Source organism: Limulus polyphemus, unplaced genomic scaffold, assembly GCF_000517525.1.
Source record: "Limulus polyphemus unplaced genomic scaffold, Limulus_polyphemus-2.1.2 Scaffold579, whole genome shotgun sequence".
Classification (NCBI taxonomy): domain Eukaryota; kingdom Metazoa; phylum Arthropoda; class Merostomata; order Xiphosura; family Limulidae; genus Limulus; species Limulus polyphemus.
The window spans coordinates 476,474-503,800 of NW_013666189.1; the positions used below are offsets into that span (position 1 = coordinate 476,474).

Below are 27,327 nucleotides of genomic sequence, written 5' to 3' on the forward strand. Positions count from 1 at the left end.
GGTACTGGTATATGCTAGAAGAAATCAATTTAATAGTACTCCACAAATAAACTTTGATAAAAACAGTGTTTAACACTATTTATTAAGTTTTGTTGTCATGCCACGGCCCAAAAAGCGTAGAGAATTGTCACTAGAACAGAGAGTTTGCATAAAAGCACTACTTTTATGCAAATGAACAACTTATCTCATATAAAGGCTAGTGTAGAGTCTTAAAATTCATTGCTACAGTGGACTTAACAGGTGGTGGTTGGGAGTTATACTAGTTAGTATAGATAACTTGGTTGGGACGTTATACCAGTATAATTTGTCTACTGTGCTACTAATTAGTGTTTTACTACTACAATGGGGGCTGGAATGTCAACCTCAGGAGGTAAAGTGGTAGTAGCTTATTTTACCTTTCTTTACAATTTATTTTCTTTCTTTCCTTCTTTTACTTTGGAGAGCAGTCATCTTCCCACAACTGTCTGCAGGTAGTGAAGGGTGATATAGATGTGGGATGTTGTGGACTAGAGCACCCACATCTCGCTCTCCTGATTTCTACTTTAGATTTTTTTTTAATTTCTTCATATGAGTGAATGGAGGTTAAGACTGATAGACGGTGTATCCCCATCGCAATGTGGGTCCTATTTCTGCAGTCACCTCCAAAACCCAGGGCACATTTTATATCCCACATTATATAAAGGGATCCTTTTGATTTGTGCAGCATCTTTATTTGACATTTGTGTGGGCTTGTTTTTGTTTGATTGGATGTCATTTATCACAAGTTTGGATTTGCTGTTTTTAATGCAGTCCTTCCTTCTAATTTTGTATTGCTTGACTGTTTGAGTATTGATTTTCAATACACATATATATATATATTTCTATCAAGTTTTAAAATAAAATTTGAAAAAGAATTAAAGTTAAAAAATAAAAGCAATTGAAAATATAGTCGACACAAGTTATAAGACATAAATCTATGAAAAAAATAAATTAAGAGCATTTTAAAATGTAAAAACTAAAACATTCATTTATCTCATCAGAGTGGAGAGTTCCAAGGTAAAATTAGTTTTTTTTTTGTAATTCACAGTTATGTTTGTTCATAGGGCTTTTTCTCAAAACATGCATTTTAAAATGTTCAAAGGTGTGTTTGTGCAAATTATAGTATTTAGTTACTGGTTTATCTGAGTTGCTATTTATTATGTTTCTCAGAAGTTCATTCTCAAGTATGTTCAGCTAATAATCTACTGGATTCTCCTGTGCATAATTTTCCACAACAAAAATATGGAAAAGTACCTTTGGTGGTGTCAGTTTTGTGCACAATCTTTTAAGATAATGTCTTTAAACTGTTTGTTGTTATGTGAAGATAAGAGGTGGTCTGGCAAAGAAAAGTTTAGGGTTTGTTTCTGTGAGAGATGAAGAGAAGTTGTGATCTTGATTTACAACAGAGCTGTGAGTTTTTTTTCTGGATTTGTTGGGGTAAAAAGAGTTCAAGATCTGTGGTGTGAATATTGGAATCATCAGGTTTACAACACAATTGAGATGTTGGAATGTTATTTTATGTACTTAATGACTAAAATGAAAATATATTTGGTTGTGGGCACCTGTGTGTTTATAATGAACTACCTATGTCTAACAATTTGACATTACCAGTTTCTGAATCTAGATTAGGTTTATTTATTTAGTGTATAAAATTCATAAGCCTAATAATCATGGTAGACCCATTTTGTGTCCCTGTAACTTTAATGCACAAATTGATCTTATTGCCACTTATTAGATTCCATAATGGCTCCACTCATCCACTTACTTCCTACTTATATTAAAGATACTTATTATGCCCTTAATCTCTTCAACACATTTACTTTTAACCACAAAGCAGACTACTCTTTCTATTTACTATGGGCATCAAATTTTTATATATTGTAATGTCCAAACAGTTTTAAAATAATTTTTTGACAAATGTTCTAAACTTCAACTCTCCACTAGCACTTTGATTTGTCTAGCAGAACTAATATTAAAATGCAGTGGATTTTTGTTTAACAATTAATTGTACAAACAGTTTAACAATATAGCAATGAGAACTAAAATGGGCCCAAATTTTGCAAACCTTTTGGATATATTGAAGAACATGTTTACACAGTATAATGGTCCTTTATCCTTCCTTTACAAGAGATATAAACATGACATTTCTGGAAACTTTACAGGCAGTAATCGTTTATGGCCTACCCACAACATTTCTGATTTGTCACTATTCCGATATGATACCTTACCTCTGTTTACTTATACTGCTCTCTATATGTGTAATTTTCGTTCGCTACTAGCCTTGATGCTCCTACATACCCTCACATGAATACACGTAGTATAACTGCACTGAGGCATGCAACAACCCTCCACCAGTAGGAATGTGACATCCTCTCCTAGCGTAGCTGACTTCCTCTACACTGTAGAGCACTATCATCACTTCTCGATTTGACATTCTAATGTGCAGTTGTGTTTTTTCATGCATGATTTTTTTTTCATTAGTACTTTATCAATTCTTTTGTGGTTAAATGGCAATGTATTTGTTGTCTTCTTGTTTTTTGATCACTTATGTCTCCTAAACCATGACCAGATATCCCGTTTCTTGGTGAACCTGGTCATGACAAGGATGATTTGGACAGCCTATTCCTGCCTCCTTCCTTTGCAGGCAATCTCTTGCTACTCCTTTAGATGTTCCATGATCTTCCTCTGCCTTCCTTGACATCTTTTCCAGGTATGTTACTTTTGTCTCTTTTCCCAGGTTTTACGTCTTCATCCTTCCCTAACCACTATCCTCCGTTATCTTTTCTCTATTCATCGCCTCTCTGAGACTATCCACCACTCCACTGAGGATTTTTTGAGAATATTTGTCCCCTTGTTTTGTCAACATTGGTGTACTTATCTTCTTCCACCCTTTCCCTTCACACTTTGCTCTTTTTGTGTTGGGATCTCATTGGTAGGGACACACTTTTGTCATCTGCATGTCTTTCTCTTTCATACTTACATTACCTTTGTTTGGTGACTTTTTTGTGCCAGTCTTTATTTAGAGATTTTCCTGATATACTTTTCTGTGTGATCCTGTGTGCTAACTTATTAATCAGAAATTCAACATAACCCTTCCTTTATTCTCCTGGAGAAGAATAGTGAGTTATTCAAAAGCTCTCTAGTTTTGGGTCTTGTTTGCAAACAATTACAACTTTTGTATGTGACCTGTGTGCTAACTTCTTAATCAGAAATTAGACATAACACTTTATTCTCGTGAAGAAGATTAGTGAACTACTCAAAAGCACTCAAGTTTTGGGTCTCGTTTAAAAACCACTATAACTTTTGTATGTGATCCTTGTGTGCTAACTTCTTAAGCAGAAATTAAACACCTATACATATAGGGGTGTTTTTCAACACCTTTCTCAGCAGGGCCCAGCCTTCTTCTGGGCATCCATAGAAGCCCTTATATGCTGCGATTGTGCACACATGTGGCCTTCACTGGACATTGCATGATCAATGGAATCTCATTTGGAATCTCTTGGATTCCATCAACCTCTTACTTTTTTCCCTCCAGGTCGATTTTTTTCTGGTGAATCAACAGAGACAGCACTATGGCTAGTGTTTCCTTGTCTTCTCCCCATCCCAATTTGCACCTGTTCACAGATGCTTCTCATACAGAATGGGCACATATATGGATTACTGGGTTAAATCTGTGGTTAAATATTCTCTTGGAACTTTTTGCTGTTCATTGAACTTTGTTTCATTTTCTTACCTTCGATATGGGGCCATTTGGTAATAATACATTCTGACAATTCGATCATTGTCTCTTACATTAATTATTTTCAGATGTTGGATCTCCTTTTTTGAGCCCCATCTCAGCCAGTCCATCTTCTGATTTGCCATGTCACAATTACTGGGAATCTTGTAGCAGATCAGTTATCTGATCCCAACAAGAGACTGCCAATAGAATGTCCCTCTCTCCCCAAGTTTCCAATGGTTTGGATGCATTTGCTACTCATCTAAGTTTCAAACTACTCCTATTCTGGTCTCCATTTCCACATCCTTTGGCTTTGGTTATGGATGTGTTCAGTCAGAAATGGACCAACCCTCTTCTGGCCTGCTCAACCTCGGTTTCTTATCCTGCCCTTCTGCATCATTTACCTCTTCCCTTCTCAGGCAACTTCAATCAGCCATGTAGTGTCTGTCCAGTCTCTTGCAAGGCAATCTAAACTCTCTTGACACAGACTCCCTTCTTTCATGTTCTATCTGCCCTTCCTCGTTATCTGTGTACCAGAGAAAATGGCACATTTTTCTGCAGTACATCTCTGCACCATGGTTTCTTGCCTTCCCACCCTACTGTTCCTTACCTTTTGGAATGTTTTACCTGGCTATTAGATAATGGTTTGTTGGTGTCCACTGTTGTGGGCTACAGAGCAGCCTTATCTACTACTTTTCATTTTTCCAATTCCTGCCACATTTTCCTCTCCTGTCTTATCCCCTTCTCTTTCCACTCCTTTTGTCTTCTACATTCACCCCATCTAGCACCACTTCCTGATTGGAGTTTCAGTGTAGTTCTCCATGCCCTTATTCTTCCTTCATTTGAACCTTTGGCTACCTGCTCACTGTATCACCTTTCCTTAAAGATATATTTTTCCTTCTTTTTTGCATGTGGAAGTCTTTGTTCAGATATTTTCTCTCTAGAGGTCTTCCATATCCTGTATCACCATACCTATGTTTTCTTTATCTGGATCATAGTTTTCCCCAAGAAAACTTGGTGCATGTGAAGAGGACATAAGCTTCACTGCTATTTTCCTCCCATCTGTTTCTTATTTCTATTCCCACTCCAATCTGGATTGTCTTCTTTGTCCTGTACATGTTCTCCTTGTTATGTTGCCTACACTGCTTTCTTCCATGGTTCTCATTCATTTCTGCCCCTTTATTCCATGGAATTACTGCTCTACTGGGATCTCTCCAGTCATCTTTATGGGTTGGTTATGCATCCTTGTTCGAGGATTCCTGACACATTTTCCAGGTCTCCTGACACCAACTCCATCATCTTACCCTCTACCTGGCTGCCTACTTCCATTGTCCATTGGAGGAGATTATACAAGTGAGCATTTGGACCACACAACATACTTTTATAGTCCACTACTTATATTATTTGGCCATCTCTTCCTCCTGTAGCTATCACTTACCACCCATGGGCATTTTCCACACCTTGTTTCGACTGTGAGTGGGTAATTGTTTTTTTCATTTCTTACCATTACAGTGGCCCTTTGCTTATTTCTGGATCCTGCTTTGTGGTGAGTGGTGCTTGTCTAGGTATACTTCTACTGAAATCTGCACCATATGGCTGTTGTCAGTCTCTAATACTCACTGTTGAGATAGGGTGTTCCACAAGACCACTTGAGGTTCCCTCATGGTGTCTTGCTTCATAAACTGGTACCAAACCAGACCATACCAACCCATGGACTATCACGAATAAAACAGCATTAGGACTACTGCCTGTCGCTCCGAATCTGGTTGAATAAATCAGAACTGGCCTGTATTACAAAATAGGGTTTTTGTGATCACCCATTGCACTGTCTTCTGGTGTTGCATTCCTCTGGACTCTTCACTGCATTGTTTCCCCTCTTCCAGTGGTGTACAGAAGTCCACAAAGCAAAACTCTTATCACATGAAAACTTGAAACTTATTTTCTATAAGATTTTTCATCATAAATGCATGAACCTCAAAGTTATTCAAAACAAAGTGGATATGTTTTGGTGGCCTCTGGGTGGTTTACCTTCTACAATGGAAAGCAACTAATCAAAGTTAAATGCACAGTTGAAGAAAACAACTTACATATTGTGATGTTTGAAATTAATATTGTTTGATACTTTTATTCTTCAGTTGTATTACTCATATCACGTGCAACACAATGTTTTCACAAAACCTGTTACATTTTATTTTATGACCTTTTAATATAAAATTCTGAAATTTATTTTATGTAAGTATTCTGGAATTATGATGTACATATCTTCAACCCTGTACAATTCAGACTTCACTATTTCTGTGTGAAATTCCTTTTATCATTTATTTTAAAATCATTATTTTTGAAGTATGAATAATAGGAAGAAATCAAATACATAATTTTAAAATTGATGAATTCAAAATACATAACAGTTTCTTAAGAGAGTGAAAACAAAATTTTGTATTCTTCATAAATACATTAGTACAATTTTTAAATTCTTAAGTGTATGCTTAAGGAAGAAAAACATTATATTATAACATGGAGAAGTACACTGTATTTAATAAAATTAATATCATATTGGTAAATGACTGCTTAATTTTCAAATGTCTATGAGAAAGGTACAGTTGAGAAACTGAGATGAAAACTTTACATATTGATGAGCAAACCTATAAAAGTATTCAAGCATATTGATGTGATCCATTTATCTAGGTTAACTAAGGCTGTGATCAGTCATCAATATGTTGGTAGTTAACAGGAATTTATCCTCCTTTCTTTTTTTCCCTCCAGAAAAGTTGATAATTACCATTTGTCAATTCTCTCCATCCAATATGGCATCACATTCTTCTAACTGGTAGTGTGTGATGTCACATGCCTAAGGTCTGTACTAAGCTAGTAATGTAAAATAATCGAAACATATAATAATATTAATAAAACATTAAAGATAATAAAACTAGATATATGAAACTTTCTAACCAACAATGATAATGAAAGTAACATTAAAGAAAGAATATAGGTATAGCTTACTTATAGAACACATAAACACTAGTTTTTAGCTTTGAATATTGTCATGGATTAAATATTTGTTAAACAACTTAACATTAGTATAACTATGTATTATTGTTCATGAGTTTCCTCTCTAATTTCCTGTTTCTTAGAATTCAATCTAGTGAAATAAAAAGTCCATTTTAACTTTGAGAGCAGAAGAATCACATACCTGTAAGTAAAACACTAACTTTCAAAACAAAACATTCATAGCTCATAATACAAAAATTAGAGTTCTTGCATTATCAGGTTATGCATAGAGTTTAATATAACCCTCAGGTGTAATTGCCAAAAATAAAAAATCTTATCCAAATAAAATTGCATGAATTAAACTTTTAAATAATGGTTGCTATTTTGCAAATGGAAAATAGATCAAAGAGTTTTTTGATACTGGTTAAAGTTTTTCTGAAATTGTATTAAAATTTCTAAATGAAATCAATGATCAAAGAAAATACTATATACAGGATTTGTTAAAATGTTGAGTAAGTTTTAAGTATCTTAATTAACAAAGTTATTGAAACACTAAACTAAAGGCTAACTTATAAGCAGAACTTTGTTGGTTGCTTTCTGGCCTCAGCTTATGTTTGAGCAAGCTCCTTTATATACAAAGGCTCTATACATCACTGGCTATTGTTAAGATCTTAAAAGAATTTCAATGACCACTCATCTTAGACTTGTTTCAGTACATTTGATCTACTCAAATACCTTAACTTTGCATATTCCTTCATGCAATTTAACAGTTTTTTGTAGTAGGATCAATATAACCATGCAGACAGAAGGACAAAATAATTTAATATACAATATTTTGTACTTTCAGTGTAGAAGTATGATACTTAAATCTATCTAAAAAATACTATTATCAGGAATTAGGTTTTTTTAGAACATATCTCAACTGTATGTGAGGACATAGCCTATGAAGTATGGTTTGTAGTTTATTTTTTTACACTCAGAGAATATTCTCCTACTCGTGTTAAGGTTATAAGTAATGAATATTTAGGAACTTTATACACAGGTGGTTTATTAAAACTTTCCTTTTTCAAAAATTACAAAGTATTTAATCAGTGGCATGTACAGGAAAACTATTTTTGCACAAGAATTCTTTGATATAAATTTTTGCCTAAAGATGTAACTAATAAGTATTTGAAATGTTATAGTTATAATAAAAATTTCTTAACCATATTTTCTTTATATAAAGTTGGTATAAAGTTTGTGAAGTTAAAATACAAGTGAGTGAACATTTTTATGGTATGTCTCACATATGAGAAAAATATTGTATATCCAAACTCAACATCAAGGCTAGCACAATAAACATTGCTATCAAACTTCAAAATTATATTTCTGGGTATATTCATTACGAGAGAAAGTCTTTGGGAAAAACTAAATAATCTACCAAAGCATGATAATAAACATTGCTATCAAACTTCAAAATTATATTTCTGGGTATATTCATTACGAGAGAAAGTCTTTGGGAAAAACTAAATAATCTATCAAAGCATGATAATAAACATTGCTATCAAACTTCAAAATTATATTTCTGGGTATATTCATTACGAGAGAAAGTCTTTGGGAAAAACTAAATAATCTACCAAAGCATGATAATAGCTTCCAATATTTGAAAAATAAAAGAAATCCCTGGATGTCTTCCTGATGGTCTAATTTTTAAATATTGTTTTTCAGATAAAGCATCTTTCTTTAGTTTCATTAAATATCTTCATAATATAATCTCTAGTTTTACTAAATGTCACTTCACAAATTTTATTAAACCTCTTAAAATATCTTCAGCCTTTCTGAGATATGTTTTTTTCATCCAAAATTACTATACTACAGTGCTGTTCAAAAGATAAATAACAAATGAAAAAAAATCATATCAACAAACACTTTACTCCTTAACCTTTGGACACCAGTGTATTTACTTTATCAGATTTGGAAATGACAATATTATAATTATTTCTTAAATTATTCAAAGCTATGAATTCTTTTTTACTTGTCTCTTTGTGGATCAGCAGTAAGTTTATAGACTTACAATTCTAAAAACCCAGAGTTTGAATCCCTGTAGTGGACAGAGTGCAGATAGTCCATTGTGTAGCTTTGGAATAAAACAAACAAAGTGAAATGAAACTTCTTTACCTAAATTTTTTTTAAATTCTAATCACAGTTACAGTTGTTGAAAAATTTTATAACTTTTCTACTAACCTGAGTTCTAACATTACTAAAAGACTCAATGTTCAGGTTTTGATCAAATAGGTTGGTGTGCAAAAAGAAATGCTATAATCTTCAACTTAACTGGAATATTAAATTTTAAGCCATAAGCTAAAACTTTTTTTCTTAAAACACACTTCGAATAATTAGAAATTACATTATTTGGTTGTTCTGCGAGCAGACTTTTTACCTTGTTGTCATTTTAATTTGATTAAACGAACTTATTTTTTCTGAAATTGTATTAGAATTTCATTATTATGTGTTTCAATGAAGTTTTTAAAGTGTAAGAAATCTAAACTATGTACTTTAGAGTAAAAACTTTTATGGACTGCTGTGTTAAAGATTTAAACAAAAGATTCTTTGTCTGATTTCAAAACGTAACAATGATTTTTGGGCATTATGATAATATTGTCTAGGGTAATGAAACTTAGTTACTGAAGCCTAAACATTTAAAATATGAGGAAATATCTTAAATGTTTGCCTTCATTCAAAAATTTTATATGTAATTTATTCTTAAAATATTTTCAATTTTTAAATATTTCTAAGCTGAGTTAAAATGAGTTTACTGTAACATCTTATAGTAATATCAGCAATAGTCTTATTTTTAGGAAATCTCAAACAGATTATAAATTTGGAAACCAGATGAACTAGTAACTACTTAATAAAATTCCTCTTCAACATGTGTGTAAAATCATAAATAAATAAACAAATTTAAAAGCAACAGTTTTTTTTTGTTTGTATAATAAAAATAATTTTTATTTCAGACTGATCTACAGTATCAAATACATTCTACATGTTTGATGCTTTGATGATATAGTAAAACATTAAACCTCATTTTAAACATTTTAAGTAAATTCCTGAGTAATTGTAACGTATGAACCCAAAAAAATTTTAAAAAAATCTCCTTTTTTAGTTGTTTGAATTTAGTCACAGAGATTTACTGCTGAATTGCAGGGTTGCCAAATGGTACAACCCTAGTCTGCTAAAGAACTAAATGCCAGTTGGAGTTGTAAAAACTAAATACAACAAATTACACTATGTTCCTATGTTTTATATAATTCTAATTTTTACCAAAGATTTAGAATAAATAAATCATATTAGGTGACGAAGTAAGAATAAATACCGAAACAGAGGCTGTTATGTACATTATAAAAAGAGAAAAAATATTTACTTAACACAGACAAGATGAAATATAAATTCAAATATCCACCTCCAAATTCAATATAATGGCTATAAAATTCACAAGCTTATGTATTTCACGGAGTCAGTCATCAAGTAAGGCAACATAAAAATCTGTTTAAAACCTTCATAGTTATCAGCATAAAAAGACAAATTATGCTTATAAAACCAAGAGTAACTTATAAACAGAACTTACTTAGTTAATCTCTGGTTTCTGTATAAAAGAGAGTTTGTTCATAAATAAGCTGGGGCCAGAGATTAACCAAGTAAGTCCTGCTTATAAGTTACCTTTAGTTTTATAACCATAACCATCTTTTTTGTGCAGTTAAAGTAAAGGCTGCATGAACTTCCATAGTTTAAGCATAAAAAAAGCATCATCATGCTTGATCAATATCATGACTTAATATAGTAGAGTTGTATAAGCAAAGGATATCCAAGGAGTGTGATGCATTTCCAACTATAAAACTGTTTCTTTTAAATTTTATTTGAGTTGGTCCCATGTGTAAAATATAAGTGTGGAGTAAACAATGCACCTAGAGCATATACTGAAGTTCATTTTAAATGCTATTAACAGAAAGAGTTCACTATGTGTTTAAACATAAGTCACAGTAACTTATAAGTAAAAAATGCTCTTGCTGTATCTAAAATAGATCGATGATTCTCTCTTGTCAAACTGAAATCATCAGTGATTGTTTAGGCATGTTATTTCACTTGACAAGCTCAAGTTCTTATTGGCTACTCTTCATTTGTGCCAATAAATCAAGTGATTGTACTTTTTTACAGGTATAGTTTTTACTCAAATCATAAAAGAAGTAATTGTTTTGTGACACTTTACTGTTTTGGGATTAATGTGCATAAGTATTATAGAAACAATGGATTAAACATTTTCTTAATACTTATACTCTAAGCCTTTTAGACATAGGGCATGCTACATACAAGCTCAGTCACGAATGCAAATATTATCTTTAAATACCATAACAACAGACTTCTAAATAACAGTTTAGAATTTATGTAAATGTTGTATTTATTTAACATTTTTGTTTTGTAATTTTCTCATAAGTAGTAATAATACACACAATTACTATTCAAATATATGGTTTGGCATTAAAGCAATTTACCAATAGCTAACTAGCAATTTATAAGTTATTTTATCTCATAAATCAGAATTGTTATTTAAAAAATTTAAAACATATATTTTCACAGTAAACGTAAGAACATAATAAGACGAAAGAAAAGAAGATAAAAAACAATTAATCCTCCTAATAATAATGATAAGGAAAAAAAGAAGGGGCAAATCAATTGTATAATCTTCCTAATATTACAAATAAGGAAGAAAAGAAGATAAACAACAACCTTCCTAGTATTAGCTGTCAGCTCTCTTCACCAAAGATCCTTAATAAGTACTGAAAGATTGTAGATGTAATAAAAAAATACCAAGTATTTTTTAATAGTAACCAGGTTTATAAATAGTACTATTTGTATAACTAACTTATTTATTTTCCAGGGTCTCAAACGTTCAATAATTGATGATGGTTTAGCTGTTATTGTCAATTACGTAATTATTCCACACTCTGGATGGGATCAACACAGAGATCCAAATGATCAGCTAAGAGTTCAAGAAATATGTTGGTCTACTGTGTTTCGTAATGCTAGTGGAATTTTAAGGTAAATTTAGACTATATATATAAAATATGTCATAATTTGTATTTTACTGCTAATTTCAAAATATTAATACAAAAATTAATACGCAATAGATTTGATAAACAAACATCAAATAAACTTATTAAAATATTTTGTTAGAAATATAACAATATATTACATAAATGTGAAGAAGTAAGAATTAAATATGCTTAAAAATTGTGAAAAAATATTAGACATTAATTTGTTTTGAATATAAAGTCAGTTAAACAAGAATCTCTTGGCACTGTTTTCATGCATGTATTACCATCATTAACATGCATGAATGCACAACCTTTTATAAAAGGTAGAAGAGTATTTAAAAATTAGAAGTTATAATAAGTTTTACAAGTAGACTTTATGGGTGTCATACTAGTTTAGGAAACTCGGTAGGGATTTTATTCTGGTATCATTTGTCTGTGGTTCTACTAATATTACCTTATTTATTTGAGCTTTTACTAATGTAATGGGTGCTGGAAGGTTTGATTACTCAGAGCTGCCAGAAGTATAGCTTTTACTTTATATTCCCTTTTTCTTATTTTGTCTTCTGAGAGCAATCACCTTCCCACAGTTGTCTGCAGGCAATGAAGCGTGATATAGATGTGTGGGCTTGAATACCCACATCATGATCTCTTATCTTTTTTTTATTATTATTTTTCTTTGTATGTGAGCCTTTGTGGATTGATGTTAAGACTGATAGATGGTGTATCCCCATCGCTGTGTAAGTCCTACTTACTCATTCACCTCCAAAAACAAGAATACTTATACCCCCATTTTATAAATCTTATCTACTCATATAATGTTTATGTTTACCTTATATATATATGTATATGTACACACACACAGATTGACCACTGACATTTCTTTAGATTATTAGTAATAGGTGATTCATGTTTGGTATTTACTAATTAAATGAGGAATAAGCTAGGAAGAGTTTTGGTAGAAAAACCTTACTAAACAGGTTTATCCATTTTTGAAACTTAACAATCAGTCAATATGACAATGAAATTAGTTCTGTTTGATTACATGAACAACTATATATCTGTATTATTAGAAATATAGTAGTTATAGCTCTGTTTAAATTTCCAAGGCTAAACATCTCAGTTGGCATTTTGTATGTGTGATATTTTGTGGTACTGATTGGAGGCTAATTGACTTTGTTACTTTTGATATCCAGTATTGGAATAGCTACTTGTGTTTTATTGTCATTATTTATTACACATTTCAAACCCAGTTGTCTACTGGATTTTCTTCACATCAACTTTTATTAACATATATATATATGTAATGTACGAATAAATTATCATGATATGATACACAGTTTGTTTGGAGCATCAAGATCCTGCTAGGTTTTTAGCAAAAAACTGATATTGATCTTCATTGTTACCAAAAACTTGCAGGTTGTTGGCTGACCATGTAATTCATCTTGCAATATACTAGCTGGATAGTGATATTCAGTCTACTTACTAATATGTTGATATTGGATGTGTGATTGCTTTTTCATTACATACAGAAATGTCAGCTCTGCTGGTGAATATTCTAGAAAAAAATTACGAGAGTGTGAAGGTCTTGTGGAATCCTTGCTTCATCTGGTTAAAGCAGCTATAGGAAAGAATGACATGGACAACAAGAGTGTAGAAAACTGTGTCTGTATATTGAGAAACCTATCATTTCGCTGTCAAGAAGTAGAAGACCCAGAATATGATAAAAGAGTTTTACAGCCATCACATTCTCGTAGTGGATCAATGAAAGGTAAGATTTTCTGTGACAAAATGTTAGTGTACTTTAGCAGCTCTTTTACTTTTGTAATGAACTTGATGTATGGTAAGAACTTGAGAGAAGAAATGTCAATGAACTTTTGCTTGAATAGCTTACACACTTGAGTAGTGGATCAATGAAAGGCAAGATCCTAAGTGAAAAAATATCAGTTAACTTTAGCTTTAACACCTATCCCATTCTAATCATGGACCAATGTAAGAGCTTTATCAAAAAACTTTATCAAACTGAAAAATTATGAAAGAAATCATAGTTTGTGAACTTAGAGGAGAAATTATATAATTCTTTAGCTGCTTGTCAGTTTGTTTTAAAACTATTCCTTTAACTACTTGTTCAAGTAATTAAACATTTTTCTGAAGTTCTTTGTCGTCTTCATTAAATAAGGTTTCTATCTTTCAGTCAGCACTGAAAATTTTAAATAACAGTAATATGAAAAAATTAATTGCTTCATAAAATACAGTAATGGAAATAATTATAGAAAGACACAAGCAATGATACACATATAGGAGTCACAAAGAATAAGTAATGGCAACTAGATGATGAATAGTAGTACAATACAATATTAGTAGTACAAAAATTACTACAAAAAATACCAAAGAAAAGCTGGTATTTTGTTTGTTAGCTTTGCTTTATACAGAGCATTACACCATGTTTTCATGCTGCTATACAATTTATCAATGTACAATTGTGAAATATTGTTCTAAATATCTTATATTACTTCCCACAATTCTCGTAAGTCCATAGAGCCTCGAGGATATTCATATCGGTACTTTGGACATTCCAAGCCATGGTTGTGAGTGTTCCTCTTTACCTTCACATTTGCTGCATGCTTGCTTGGAATCATTATCTTGCTGGAAGATAAATCCCCACTTAATAAGTCATGTTTCTGAGGGAATGATATGATGGATTAGAATCTACATATACTTTTCAACAGTCAGGTTGCTATCAATATTGTGTATATCGCTGACTCTGTTGGCTGAAATGCAGCCACAAATGAGTTCTTTTCCCTGATGTTTCACTTAAATGCTGTACATTGGCTAATGTATACCTGGGACTCAGCTGTTGAACAAAGTGTTATTGATTCTTGCCAAACAGTTCAAACTTGGATTCATCATAAAGAACACATTTCTCCAGCTTTGCACATTCTATGTTTTTGGTTCAATTCTCATTTTTACATTTTCATTTGGTTACCCTTTCTCAGAAGTAGTTTTCTGGCAACTTCATATCCATTAATTGAGACTTCTTTGTTTTAATCTGTATCTTACTATTCTCAAGGTAACATTCACACCTGTATTTACAGCAAGGTCTTTGGCAAGATCTGTACTCAGCAGTCTTCTATCTCATAACTATCATAACTTTGAGATATTTAACATCACTTTTGGAGGATATTAGTTTTCCACCTTGACCACTTCTGTTATTAAGAGTGCCAGTTTCATGTACTCTCTACTGAAACATAGTCTTGCTGCAGTTTTTTTTTTATGGAAAAATCTTGATCTGCAAAAATATTAATATTGTCATGGATATTTCACCCTTGATAATCATGATTGGATCATACTACTACTACTACTTGGTATAATATGGTTGCCTGCACTTTTATACGATTTAAATTAGTATGGTATCTTCTTATTGGTTAGACGATAACCAATTACAGTGAAAAATATTAACATAGGACTAAACACTGGTTTAGTTCATTTCTGCATGATAAATGGCCAGCATTCCTGTAGCATTTGGTTTTTTATAACATTTTTCCTAACCATTTCCATTACTGTATATGTTACACTAATGTTAGTTTGTACTGTTAGAAATATAATTAAATATGAATCTGGGTTAGTTGTGACCTTTTGTTTAGCCTGCCCAGATTGAAAATCCAAGAATTCATGGTTCATGTCTTATTTTTGTAAGAAAAATATGCTTCAAACTAGGGGGCCATGGGAACACTATAAGAGTAATAGTTAAATCCCACTATTCAGTTAGACAAGAGCAGCCCAAGAGTTGGTGGTGACGCTGTTGGCTATTTTCTTTCCCTCTAGTCATCAGTTTAACATTAGGGATGGCTATGTGCAGGTAGCACTTTGTGTAGCTTTGCGTGAAAGTCATAAATCAAACATACAATGATTGAATCATTTGATATTCTGTAAAATCTGCTTTAATGCTAATAACAGTTAAATGGTTGTAATAATTTTTAACATTTAGTATAAAGTTACATTAAGCCTTAAAACTTTTGTGAAATTTCATAATTCAATTTTAAATTAAATAAAATAAAAAAAGAATTACAAAAGTGTTAGTTTATGATTATTTAGTAGGAGACAGCTTGGGCTGCTTTGGAACAACAAAAAAAAGAAAGATGGAGATAGTACAGAGAAACAGAAGAAAGAGGCTTTTCTGTCCTCAACTCCAAGACAGGGGGCAGGACCAGTCCAAGGGATGGAGCTATTATGGCAGCCTGAAGTGGTGCAGCTATATCTGTCCTTGTTGTCAGAGTGTTCAAACCCAGAAACATTGGAGGCAGCAGCTGGAGCCATTCAAAACCTGGCTGCTTGCTACTGGCAGGTAAGTTAGCTTCATTCAAAACCTGGCTGCATGTTACTGGCAGGTAAGTTAGCTTCATTCAAAACATGGCTGCTTGTTAATGGCAGGTAAGTTAATTTCATTTAAAATGTTGAACAAAACAATTACATTAATTCAAGCTTGTTAAGAAATAATTGAAAAGTTTAAAAGAACAATAAGGGTCCTGAGCCAGATATTTCCCCAAAGGTTTTGAAGGAGGTTAAGAATTGGATATGTGAGCACTTGCTACTATTTTTTTGTTTGTAAGTCCTTAAATAGTGGGCAGGTGCCAAAGAATTGGAAGTTAGCTAATGCTATCACTCCCCTTTTCAGGGTAGGTAATAAAAATTGTCCAAGTAATGTTTGGCTTATTAGTCTTACAACAGTTGTGGGAAATGTTTTGGAAAATCTGATAAAAGTTGCTTTGCAAAGTCATTTAACAAAGGATAAGTTAGCTAACTGGATAGAAGAGTGGATAGATAGAAAAAAGCAAAGGGTTTTCATAAATGGAGTTCAGTCATACTGGATTAATGTCACAAGTGGAGTACCTCAGGGCTCAGTCTTAAAACCTTTGCTCTTTTTTGATTTACATCGATAACATAGGGTAAGAAAGGGTCAATAAATTACATAAATTTGCTGGTGATATTAAGGTCTTAGGTGTTACTAGCTGTGAGGATGCTGCTGGTGCTTTACAGAAAGACTTGTATCATTTAGTGAGTTGGACAAATAAATGACAGATGGGTTTTAATTATAATAAATGCAAGATAATACACGTAAGTTATCATAATTTGGATGGGAATAACCTTAACAGTGTTATGAAAGAAAGGGACTTTGGTGTAGTGGTTGATCAGTCTCTTAACACGTTCACTACCACCAGTAGTATTAATAATTCCTATCCTAGTGCCAACTACTTTTTTTTTTTCCTTAACCCAGGTATCTAATATTTATATGGGTAACTATAGTATGTTTAATTAGCTCACTGAAGCTACCTGTAATATGTCCCACTGCTGGGGCACATGGCACTGAACATGTTAAGCCATCCAAGCAGTGTGCTGTTATTAGTGGTATGGCAAATATGATTTTAGTTTGTATCTACAGAAATATTGAATACAAGTCTAAACAAGGTATAATTTCATTGTAGCCTAACCAGTAATCACTAGTTAAGCTACATTTGGAGTATTGTGTTCACTCTCGGGCTTCTTATCTTAGAAAGGACATTGAATAGTTGGAAAGGGTTCAGAGGAGGGTTTCTAGAATGGTGCCTGGGATGGAGGGGTTGTCATACAAGGAGAGGTTAAGATCTCTGAAATTGTTTTATCTTGGAAAAAGAAGGGTTATGGGGATCTTATTGAGGTGTTTAAGATTGTAAAGGGAACTGATAGTGTTGATACATCATCTTTTTTCATATTTAACAGTGAGTATAGTAGGACTAGGGGACACAAGTATAAATGTTGGCAGGGTAGGAATCGTCTTCAGCTAAAAAGTTGTATTTTTATAATGGGGTGGATGGCCTTCAGATGTTGTGGAGGCAATAACTTTAAGTGAGTTTAAGGGAAAGCTTGATAACTATATGAATGATAATGGCTCGCTTTAAGAATTTTTTTTAAATTTATTTATTTAATACACTTGGTTTACTTTAAAGAATGGGACAGCCAAAATGGACCAGTAGGTTCTTTGTTGCCCCTATACATTATGTTATGCTAAATGTTTTGTATTAAGTTTATGCATTTATATTATGTTTTATGTTTATAAAATGTTTTATTTCTGTCTTTTTTTTTCCTCATAAAAATTAGCTTACAAATTTTTCTATGTGTAAATAATAGTGAAGTGTTTATTTTTTGCAGTGCCAGAAATTATTCATACATGATTTGTATTTCTTGGTTCGCTCTAAGAATATAATGTCACACAAGTTGGTTTTTAGTGCAAGGAAAAACTGTTCACACACATACATGCACGTATAGATTGTTCTAGTTTTATCTGCTTTTTGTATCTTTTAATCTATTTCTTCGATATTTTCACTCTGAAATCTTTAAGCTAACTTGTGGTTGGGTTGTTTATTCTTTCTTTGATTCTGTTATTGTGCAACTACCTTTCCATAGTTTGCTAAGGAAGATGAATGTGCACATATAGTTGGGTTCAGGACATTATGGGTTAAGTCACTTGAATCTGGCCATCTAATAATTTCCGTTTTGTTCATATGTTGTTACACAGCAGATATTCTCATCTATGATAGTGTATAATTGCAAACAGACTATCTTCAACACTTTTTAAAAAATTTCAAGATCAATAACAATACTAAATAATAATATGTTTTAACTATATCTCATGGACTAACTTGTTTAAGCTTAAGGCAGGGTTTTTATTTAGTGTTTAAACCACGCAGTTACATTTCATGTGACTAGCTAATTTACGTAATTTTTAACAACATTAATATCTGTACATCACTGCCAAGGGAAGCTTGTGTCAGTTCTGTAACACATGTATACTGAAATTGAAAGTGCTCTGGCTAAAAGGCGAGTTAGCACTTTAATATAATTGAAAATTCATAGTTGAACTACATGATAGAAGGAATAATAAATGAAGGGTAAACAAAACCATAACAAAATATATTAGAATTTGCTACCTCATGAAATGTCTAAAATTAATAACTTATCTGATACATCAAAATTAACAAAAAACATAGTAATACATTATCTTTATAAAGAAATGGTAACATTTTGTGTCTCTTGTGAAAACAAAACAAACAATTAGGTATCTACTGGAAGTCTCATAGCAATAATTCTGCTACCAAGCATATTTTGTTTTGTCATTAATCTCTTTGATGCTGCTCTTAACTTTTTAAAGTACATGATTAGGCATAAGGTTAAAAAATGTATAAAAATCTTTTTTTTTATATTGCAGCAAATTGTTAGATCAGTATCATCTGTTTCTTTCCCAACTTGGTCTATTGTGAGTAATTTTACTCTTGATGTTTTTCCCACAAAATCTCTATATTGGGAAGATTATTTCAGCTTTATGAAGCAAATTAAACACAGCTTCACTACAGTATATTAAACACTTATCTGTAGCATCACTAAGTTATTATAAGCACTTATCTATAGCATCACTAAAGTATGTTAAGTACTTATCTACAGCATCACTAAAGTAAGTTAAGTGCTTATCTACAGCATCACTAAAGTAAGTTAAATGCTTATCTACAGCATCACTACAGTATATTAAACACTTAACCAACAGCATCACTACAGCATATTAAGCATTTAACTGTGTAAGCTCTGAAACTGACTAGCTTATCAACGCTGTTGTTTTGGTTAAACAAATGTCACAACAATTATCTTTATTTTTGACTTAAGCTATAACATAGCCTAAGTGTGGTACAGACTTACACTTTTGTCATTATTTATTTCACCAACTGAATAACTTTGTGTTTTACCGAAATGTGTTTTTTTACCTTACATTGAGACAAGTCAAGAAAATTTGCTAAAAAGATGTCTTCACCTTTTTAATAACTTGATGTTGAATTTACTGCTACGTACTGTGAAACACTAATGATTCTCAACCTTTTTTTGTATTTTAATAGTGTTAGCACTTGATTTTTTTTATCAGACACGCAAGAAAAGATTATTTAACACGTATTGGATAAACTGTGAAGTGAGAACAAACTTTTATGTACAATGAAACAATTCAGTTGTATATATAGAATAAAAATTTTATTAAGATAACTCCTGTTTGCACAGGTTTTTTAGCATTCTTATTAACTTGAATGGTCTTTAACAAAAGGCATGAACTCAACTGCTTCTTGGTGTTTGCTTTGAATGAAATTTCCAAAAACTGTTGTTAGTTTTAATGAAGAAATTAAATGTAATCATTTATTACCAATAAACCATACAGTTGTTTTCAGACTTACACTCATTAATGATGTAGTTTAATCCCACACTTACTGCTTGACTCAATAAATGATACATGTGAGATTTCATCTTACCAAAATGTTTAGGTGTTAGTCTCTTTTCAGTTAGGTTCATTGCCAGTTTGATCTCAATATTTTTCATTCAACTTTAACTTCCCACAAGTTCCGTCTTTCTTTGTCAGAAAAAAAAGTTCTATTGTTGTTTTTCATTTTTCGTAATGATTATTTCAACCAACTACAATGCAGCAAGACGTTAATTACTTTTATCAGACATTTGTAGACCTGGTAGTACTACCAAATGTAGACAAACATGCAAGAGTGAAGTAAAGATAACATCCAGTTAAACCAAACAATCACAATACTGCATTCTTTCAGTGTTGGTTGCCAAACTCTTTTGTATAGATGGTTCTAGTTAGCTCCATTCAAAATCTGGCTGCTTGCTACTGCCAAATTTGTTATCTTCAGCCAAAATCTGGCTGCATACTTCTGGCAGATTAGTTAGCTTCAGTCAAATCCTGGCTGCTTGCAACTTGTAGGCTAGTTAGCTCCATTCAACTCCTAGGCTGCTTGCAACTTGCAGGATAGATAGCTCCATTCAACTCCTAGCTGCTTGTGAATTGCAGGTTAGTTGATTCCATTCAACTCCTAGCTGCTTGTGAATTGCAGGTTAGTTGATTCCATTCATCTTCTAGGCTGGTAGCAACTTGCAGGCTAGTTAACTCCATTCAACTCCTAGGCTGTTTGTTACTTGCAGGTTAGCCAACTTTATTCTGTGATTTTACAATAACTTCAATGTAATAAGCTAAGATTCAGGTAATGAGTGTTTATTTTTAAGTTGTAAAAGTAGCTCATACAGTTTCTGTTTTAGAGTGAAGATACAATTATTTTTGTAGTATTTTATACACCACCAATAAATAAGTTAACGAGGCATCTTTATGAAATTATTTCTAGAACTATATTCTGTTACATATTTATACTTTCCTTTCAGTATTTAAATCAGTATAAAACAAATGGGTGAGTAAATAAAATCTACTATTTCTATAGCCAAGTCTAGATATCCGTGCAGCAGTTAGGAAGGAGAAAGGTCTTCCAGTATTAGTGGAATTACTTAGAATGGATGTTGACAGAGTAGTGTGTGCAGTCGCCACTGCTTTAAGAAACCTGTCCATGGATCAGAGGAATAAAGAACTCATAGGTAGAACCAATAGTATTTAAGTAAAATGATGTTTTTCTGAAGAACTTTTGATACAGTTCATATCTATTTTAAAAGGTATATTAGTATTACTAGCACTAACATTTTTTTAGGTGGACATGGTTCTATGTTTTCTTTAGGGCTGAAGATTAACTGAGTAAAAATATGAAGTGTTTCACCCTATACTATAGAATCTGTTGTCAAGTGAGAAGCTTACTAAGAACATATTTTATAGCTTTTTGTAAGCAACAGTTTTCTATGTCTCATCAGTACTTTTATCTTATGTAAGCATTACTTTTCTATGTCTCATCAGTATTTAAAGCTTATTTAAACATTAGCATTCGACATCTAATCAGTATTTATAGTGTACATACACATTAATTATCAGTTTCTAAGCATTTCAATTTAAACGTTTTTATTCTATTAGCAAATAGTTTTCACCAATACAGTACATTACTTCACATTACTCGTTCAGTGCAGCCCTCTATAGGCAAAACTTTTTCGCATGTTACAAGCCTTGAATTTGCATACATCCCACGATAAACGTGGTTCAACTACTTCTTGCATGTAAATCATCATGCAACACACCCTGATGCACGTGGCCTCCTCTATTCGATTCTACTGAACTATCAGTGTTCGATTGCAGATATTTTTCAATTGAGCATTTTTCAAGTGTTCATTTGATTTTTGATTTTTTTTTTTTTGCAAAGTAGTGAATTGCTTGATTTATTCATTTACTGCAGTTATTTTGTTGTAGTAGTTTGCCACAATAACTTACTTTTGTATATTGATTTTTTGTGTGCTCATTTTCGAGTTCCTCACAGTTTAAAATGAATTTCAAAGTTTGTGTATAGCAACTTCTGATATTCTTACCACTACTTTGAGTGCTATTACACAGACTTTAGGTCTGGGGGTCTCGACTGTGGATTTTTCAGCTATCATTCGTTGAGAAATTGATTGCTATATGAGTTGCCTTTCTTCTCCCAAAAATGTTCGGGTTCCTCCTGCATCGTCTGAACCTGTTCATGACAAGGAGAAATTTGACTACCTTTTTGTACCTTCTTACTATGCCATGCCTTCTCATACCTCTCGTACAGAACCAACTAGGCCTAACTGTGCCTTTTTTTATATGCTTTCTCAGGTGTGTTCCATTTTCTCATTTTCACCTATTTCATATGATACATCCCTTCATTGTTACATGACTCCCATCTTTAGAGTACCTTATCTTCCCTCCTTTCCCTGACATCAGGGTTCATGCTGAGCATTTTGTTTCTCAGTTGAGGGCTGATCTTAGCATGCCTCATCCTCTATGGGCTTATGATCATTATACTTTGGCTTATCAGCAGGCTGATCAACCCTTTCTCGGCTCCCAGCAATTGGAATCACTTTCGCCAATGTGAGGGCTGTCCCTGAAAACCCTATTCATTTCTCCCATGCCCAGTTTCCCACTCTTGTCTTACCTGTACAGCTCTCCTGCAGTACTTGTCCAACATACACTTCCTTTCTGAGGCATTCCACATTGGGTTCATCATCGCCAGCAGTTCCAGTGGGGACATGTATAGCCAATTTTGTTCCCTTGTTTTATCAGAAGGACTTTTCATCTGTTTCCATTCCCCATCACCACTGTCTCCTGTACCATTTCCTGCCCATTAACTCTGGATCCTGCTAGCAGTCTGCATCTATCCAAGGCTGTGGAGACCCTTCTATCACAGAGATCTATCGAGCTTGTCAGTCAGCTTTCTCCAGGTTTTTAGTTGTCCCCAAAATAAATCAGGGGACTGGTGTCTTGTGATCCATCTATCCTGCCTCAACTGATTTCTGGATCTACTCTGATTCATTCAGAAGAGTAGTCAACTATTCAAAAGCACACAAGTTTTGGTTCTCATTTGAGAACATTACAACTTTTGTAGGTGATCCTCTGTGATAACTTCTTAACCAGAATTTACCATGGAGTCCTTTATCACACTCAGATGGGATTTTTTCTCCAGGACTATGAATGAGCATGATAGATGTCTCGATTGACTATCTCTATTCTCCTATTTCTCATTGGTTCAGACACTATCTTCAGTTGGTCCACTATAGGCTAGATTCATCACTGTCTGTATTTTGTTGGGTGATCAAGGCCTTTGCCTGACTTATGCATATTTGAGGGTTGGCATTTACACCATTACATGAATAACTAGCTCCTGTTAGCTCATTCTGAACTGTGGTCTTCTCAACACACACATCTGCTGCTAATAGATGCAGCTCATGTTAATTGGATTCTCAAGTTGTAGATGTCTTTCTTTTTTGCCTACCTAATATCTTATCCACTTGGATGAATTTTTCAACACCCTTCTCATTAGGGCTCGACCTTTTCCACTTCGTCTTCATTCAATGAAGTTTTTAGTTCTCCATGCACTTAACTGCTCCCTCTGTTTCTGCGTGTGAGGTTCTGTCACTTATAGAGACTTGGGCTTCTCTGGAAGCCCTTATTCCTTTGGATTGAGCACATATATGTTCTCTTCAGTGTACTCTGCACGGCCAATAGACTCTTACTCAGGATCAATAGAACTCACACATTACTATTCCTCCTTTCATTACAGACAATCTGCATTGGTGGTTGAACAAGGACAACACAATGACAGGAGTACTGCTTTCTACAACTTGTCTAGATTTGCATCTGCTCACAGATGTTTCTCTCCACGGTTGGGGAGCATGGATAAATCATCAAGTGGCTTCTAGACAGTGGTCTGAGATCAAAATGTCTTACCATATCAACATCTAGGAGCTTCTAGTACTGAACTGGCATGTCATGATGATTTACATGCAAAATGCAGTTGAACTAATTGATCGTGAGATACCTGGGAGTTTGTGGTATGTGAACAAATTTATGCATATAGAAATCAGTACTGAATACATATAGAGATCAGTACATGTGAAAGAAGGTAAGTACCTATTGCTAGTATTGGAAATATATTTTCAGTATGGGAAAATAGTCATTTTTAGAAAAGGGCTTATTAGTGTTTGATAAATTATGATTAGATTTGAAGTAATACTATAGTAATTTTCTTTTGAAAAACAGCTGGCTGTTTAATGCCAGTAAACTGCAGCTACCAGGAAGATACTCTTCAGCTACAATATTTTCTGTGAGAGCCCAGAATTTCTTACATTTTTTTTCAGATTTTGGAAAAGTCCGTAATTTTACATCAACCTTTTATATGAGGTGTCGTACTAGTTTAATGAATACACACATACAGTGCTTGAAAGGGGGTGAGATGCCATCCCACTTCTTTTCAGAAGAGCCTAAAACCACTTTTCTACCTTTTAGTAGATTGTAAACTTCCCACAAGGGAAAAGTTCAGTAAATAATTCAATAAGGATTTTTTCAACAGCAAGGGACTAGGGAGAGAAAATACTGACTTTCAATTGCAGGACATCCACCCTTTTCTCATGGTAAAGTAAAAAAATATTTTATTTTGATCACTTGACTTCCACTGAGTGAAGAGATTTTTGTCAACTAGTCCTAATTATGAAGAAGCTTTTGGTGATTTTATTTCTCATTTACTCAGGTATGTTCTATTTTCAATTTTGAACTAATTCTGTTATGCCTGAGGGGTGCTGATGTAATTTTGAACAGTTCATCTCTGAATGCTTAAGTTTTCACCTTCTGATTCTTGGATCATTGTTGTGATGCTTTTGGGCATCAGCTACATATTAATGGCCTTTTAATGAAGATATCTTCCTCTTGTAATCTAACTTCTCCAGTTTTTGATATTCTGTTTGATTTTTTGGGATGATGAAATCTTTTATATGGTCTTTTACTTTGACTCATTGTCAGTTTTATGTCCTGCACAGGATGAAATTGTCTATTTTGAGACTTTCTTCTTCTTGGTTATTATCAAATATCAGCTACTCTCACTTTTCTGATCCTTAATTTTAATCAGGATCAAAATTTTACCTTTCAGTCATCCTTAGCTACAGTTCTCATGGATTTAGTTTCTATTACTGTGTGACTGTTATGTTTCTTTGACATCTTAGCTGATCACTCAGAAAATGCATGCTAACATGATTGGGGTTATAGCATTTCAACTTATTTCTGGTTGTAGTTTCTTTCAGAATGTCCAGCAAGTAATGTTCATCCTCCTCTCCTGCTTTCCTTGTCTACTCCTCAGTAGATGGCAGCTACTTTTGTAGTCTAATGAATGGCTAAATATAAACATAAGCAATTGGGGTATTCTTGACCTACTAAATGACTTCCTTCTGTTCTGTAGGAATCTCATCTGGACTGTTGGTCATTCTGTGAGATCCTTGGGTTTGACAGATCCATCAGTCTGGGCTTAATGTATCTTCCTCTTTTTTTCAATACAGTTGCTTTAAAAGTTCTGGATAAGGAAGTCTCAAACCTTCTTCAGATGTGAGATGTCAAAATCATTTATCATATTTCTCCAGGCTTTTACTTACATCTTTTTGTGGTTCTGAAGAACTCAGAAGATTGAAGAACTGTCATAGACCTTGTATTCACACATCTTTTCCTAGAGACACTTAATTTTCAAGTGGAAAACATGAGGTTCTTCATCATGGTCTTGAATGATGATGATGGATATACAAGGTGATTTTCTTTATATTCCTATTTTTACTTCATCCCACCATTCTCTTTTGACTCTGAGAGTAGTTTATCAATTCCCTTTCCATTTTCTGCCAGTTAGTTTAGTTTTGATGGTCTTCTCCATTCATTTGACATCAGCTTTTTTACTTTTACATGGTCAGTTGTCTTCTTTTCACCTTCTGTCCATTCATTCTTATACACATTCATTTTACCACCCAACTGGCTATATTTCTACAGTAGATCATCCATAACTTATTTCCTGATGGGTCAGTGATAAATTACAGAGTTAAAATGCACAAATCCAGGGTTTGATTTCCTGTAGTGAACAGAGCACAGATAGCCCATTGTGTGGTTTTACACTAAAACAAAAACAAATATCCATTACTCCAATTTCATTTAGTACTATCATAGTATTATAACACACGCATTAACAGTCCTATATATCTAACAATAAGTCTCACTTCAAGAAAAATATATACAATATTTTTGATACTATATACAAAGACTGTTTTCAGTTCATGCACAATGTCTACGCGTACATTCTGCACCCACATTTGCAGTCCCCTTAATGGCTTCAATGCAGAACTGGTATTTTTGAAGATACATTGCCCACCTCATGATTCTTACACTGTTAATTTTGCACTTCTGGATGTATGCAAGTGGCTGATGGTCCATATGAATGATGAGTTCCTTCCCATAGAGATAGTTCTGGAATTTCCAGATGAGAAATATGATGGCCAAACACTCTCATTCAATCACAGAGCAGTTCTTCTCACTACTTGATAGCTTTTCACTGACATACATTACGAAAAACAGCCAATCTACATGTTCTTGTAGAAGTACTGCTCATATTCAAACATCTGAAGTATTAGCCTGAATGATGAATGGTTTGTTGGATTCTTGCATTCTTAAAATTGTCAAACTTCCTAACATATTCTTCAACTTGTGGAATTTCATCTGCTGTGGTTGTTCCCACATCAAATTCTTGGGTTGGCCTTTCTTGAAAAGGTCAGTCAGTGGTGCAACAACTTCATAGTAGTTCAGGATGAGCTTCCTATATTATCTTGCTAACCACAGGAAGGATCTGACTTGTTGCTTGATCGTCAGAGCTGATACATCTTGTCTGTGGGTTAACTTCTATTCTTACATAGCTTCCTGTTGGTCACCCACCTTGTGTCCAACAAAGTCCAGCACAGCATAACTGATGTAGCACATAGATGGTCTGATGGTCAGACCTGCTGCCCTCACTCACCCAAACTCTCTGAGTTTCTTCAGGTGGTCTTCCCGTCTGTCTGTGTAGGTCAGAATGCCATGTTGGTGGTTTTGTGCAACATCTTTGTCATCATGTAGTTGAATGTCACTGTTGAGTTGACTAACACAAATGGCATCCTCTTGAACTGATAGCATCTATCTGGTATCACAAAGGCTGTCTTCTCTTTAAATCCTGTCTCCACTGGCTTTTGCATATGAAATTTCAAAATTTTCTGATGCATAAAAGTATTTTTAATCTT

General features: G+C 33.3%; 1 protein-coding gene across 1 annotated transcript in view; it reads left to right on the forward strand.

Annotated features, from left to right (window-relative positions):
* LOC106459232 (catenin delta-2-like) overlaps window positions 1–27,327 on the forward strand; it is a 60,510-nt gene that overhangs the window by 19,092 nt on the left and 14,091 nt on the right. The window contains 5 exon segments of the mRNA XM_022385682.1: window positions 11,637–11,797; window positions 13,323–13,561; window positions 15,889–15,927; window positions 15,930–16,135; window positions 21,081–21,231. Coding sequence (XP_022241390.1) covers window positions 11,637–11,797; window positions 13,323–13,561; window positions 15,889–15,927; window positions 15,930–16,135; window positions 21,081–21,231 — 796 coding nt within the window.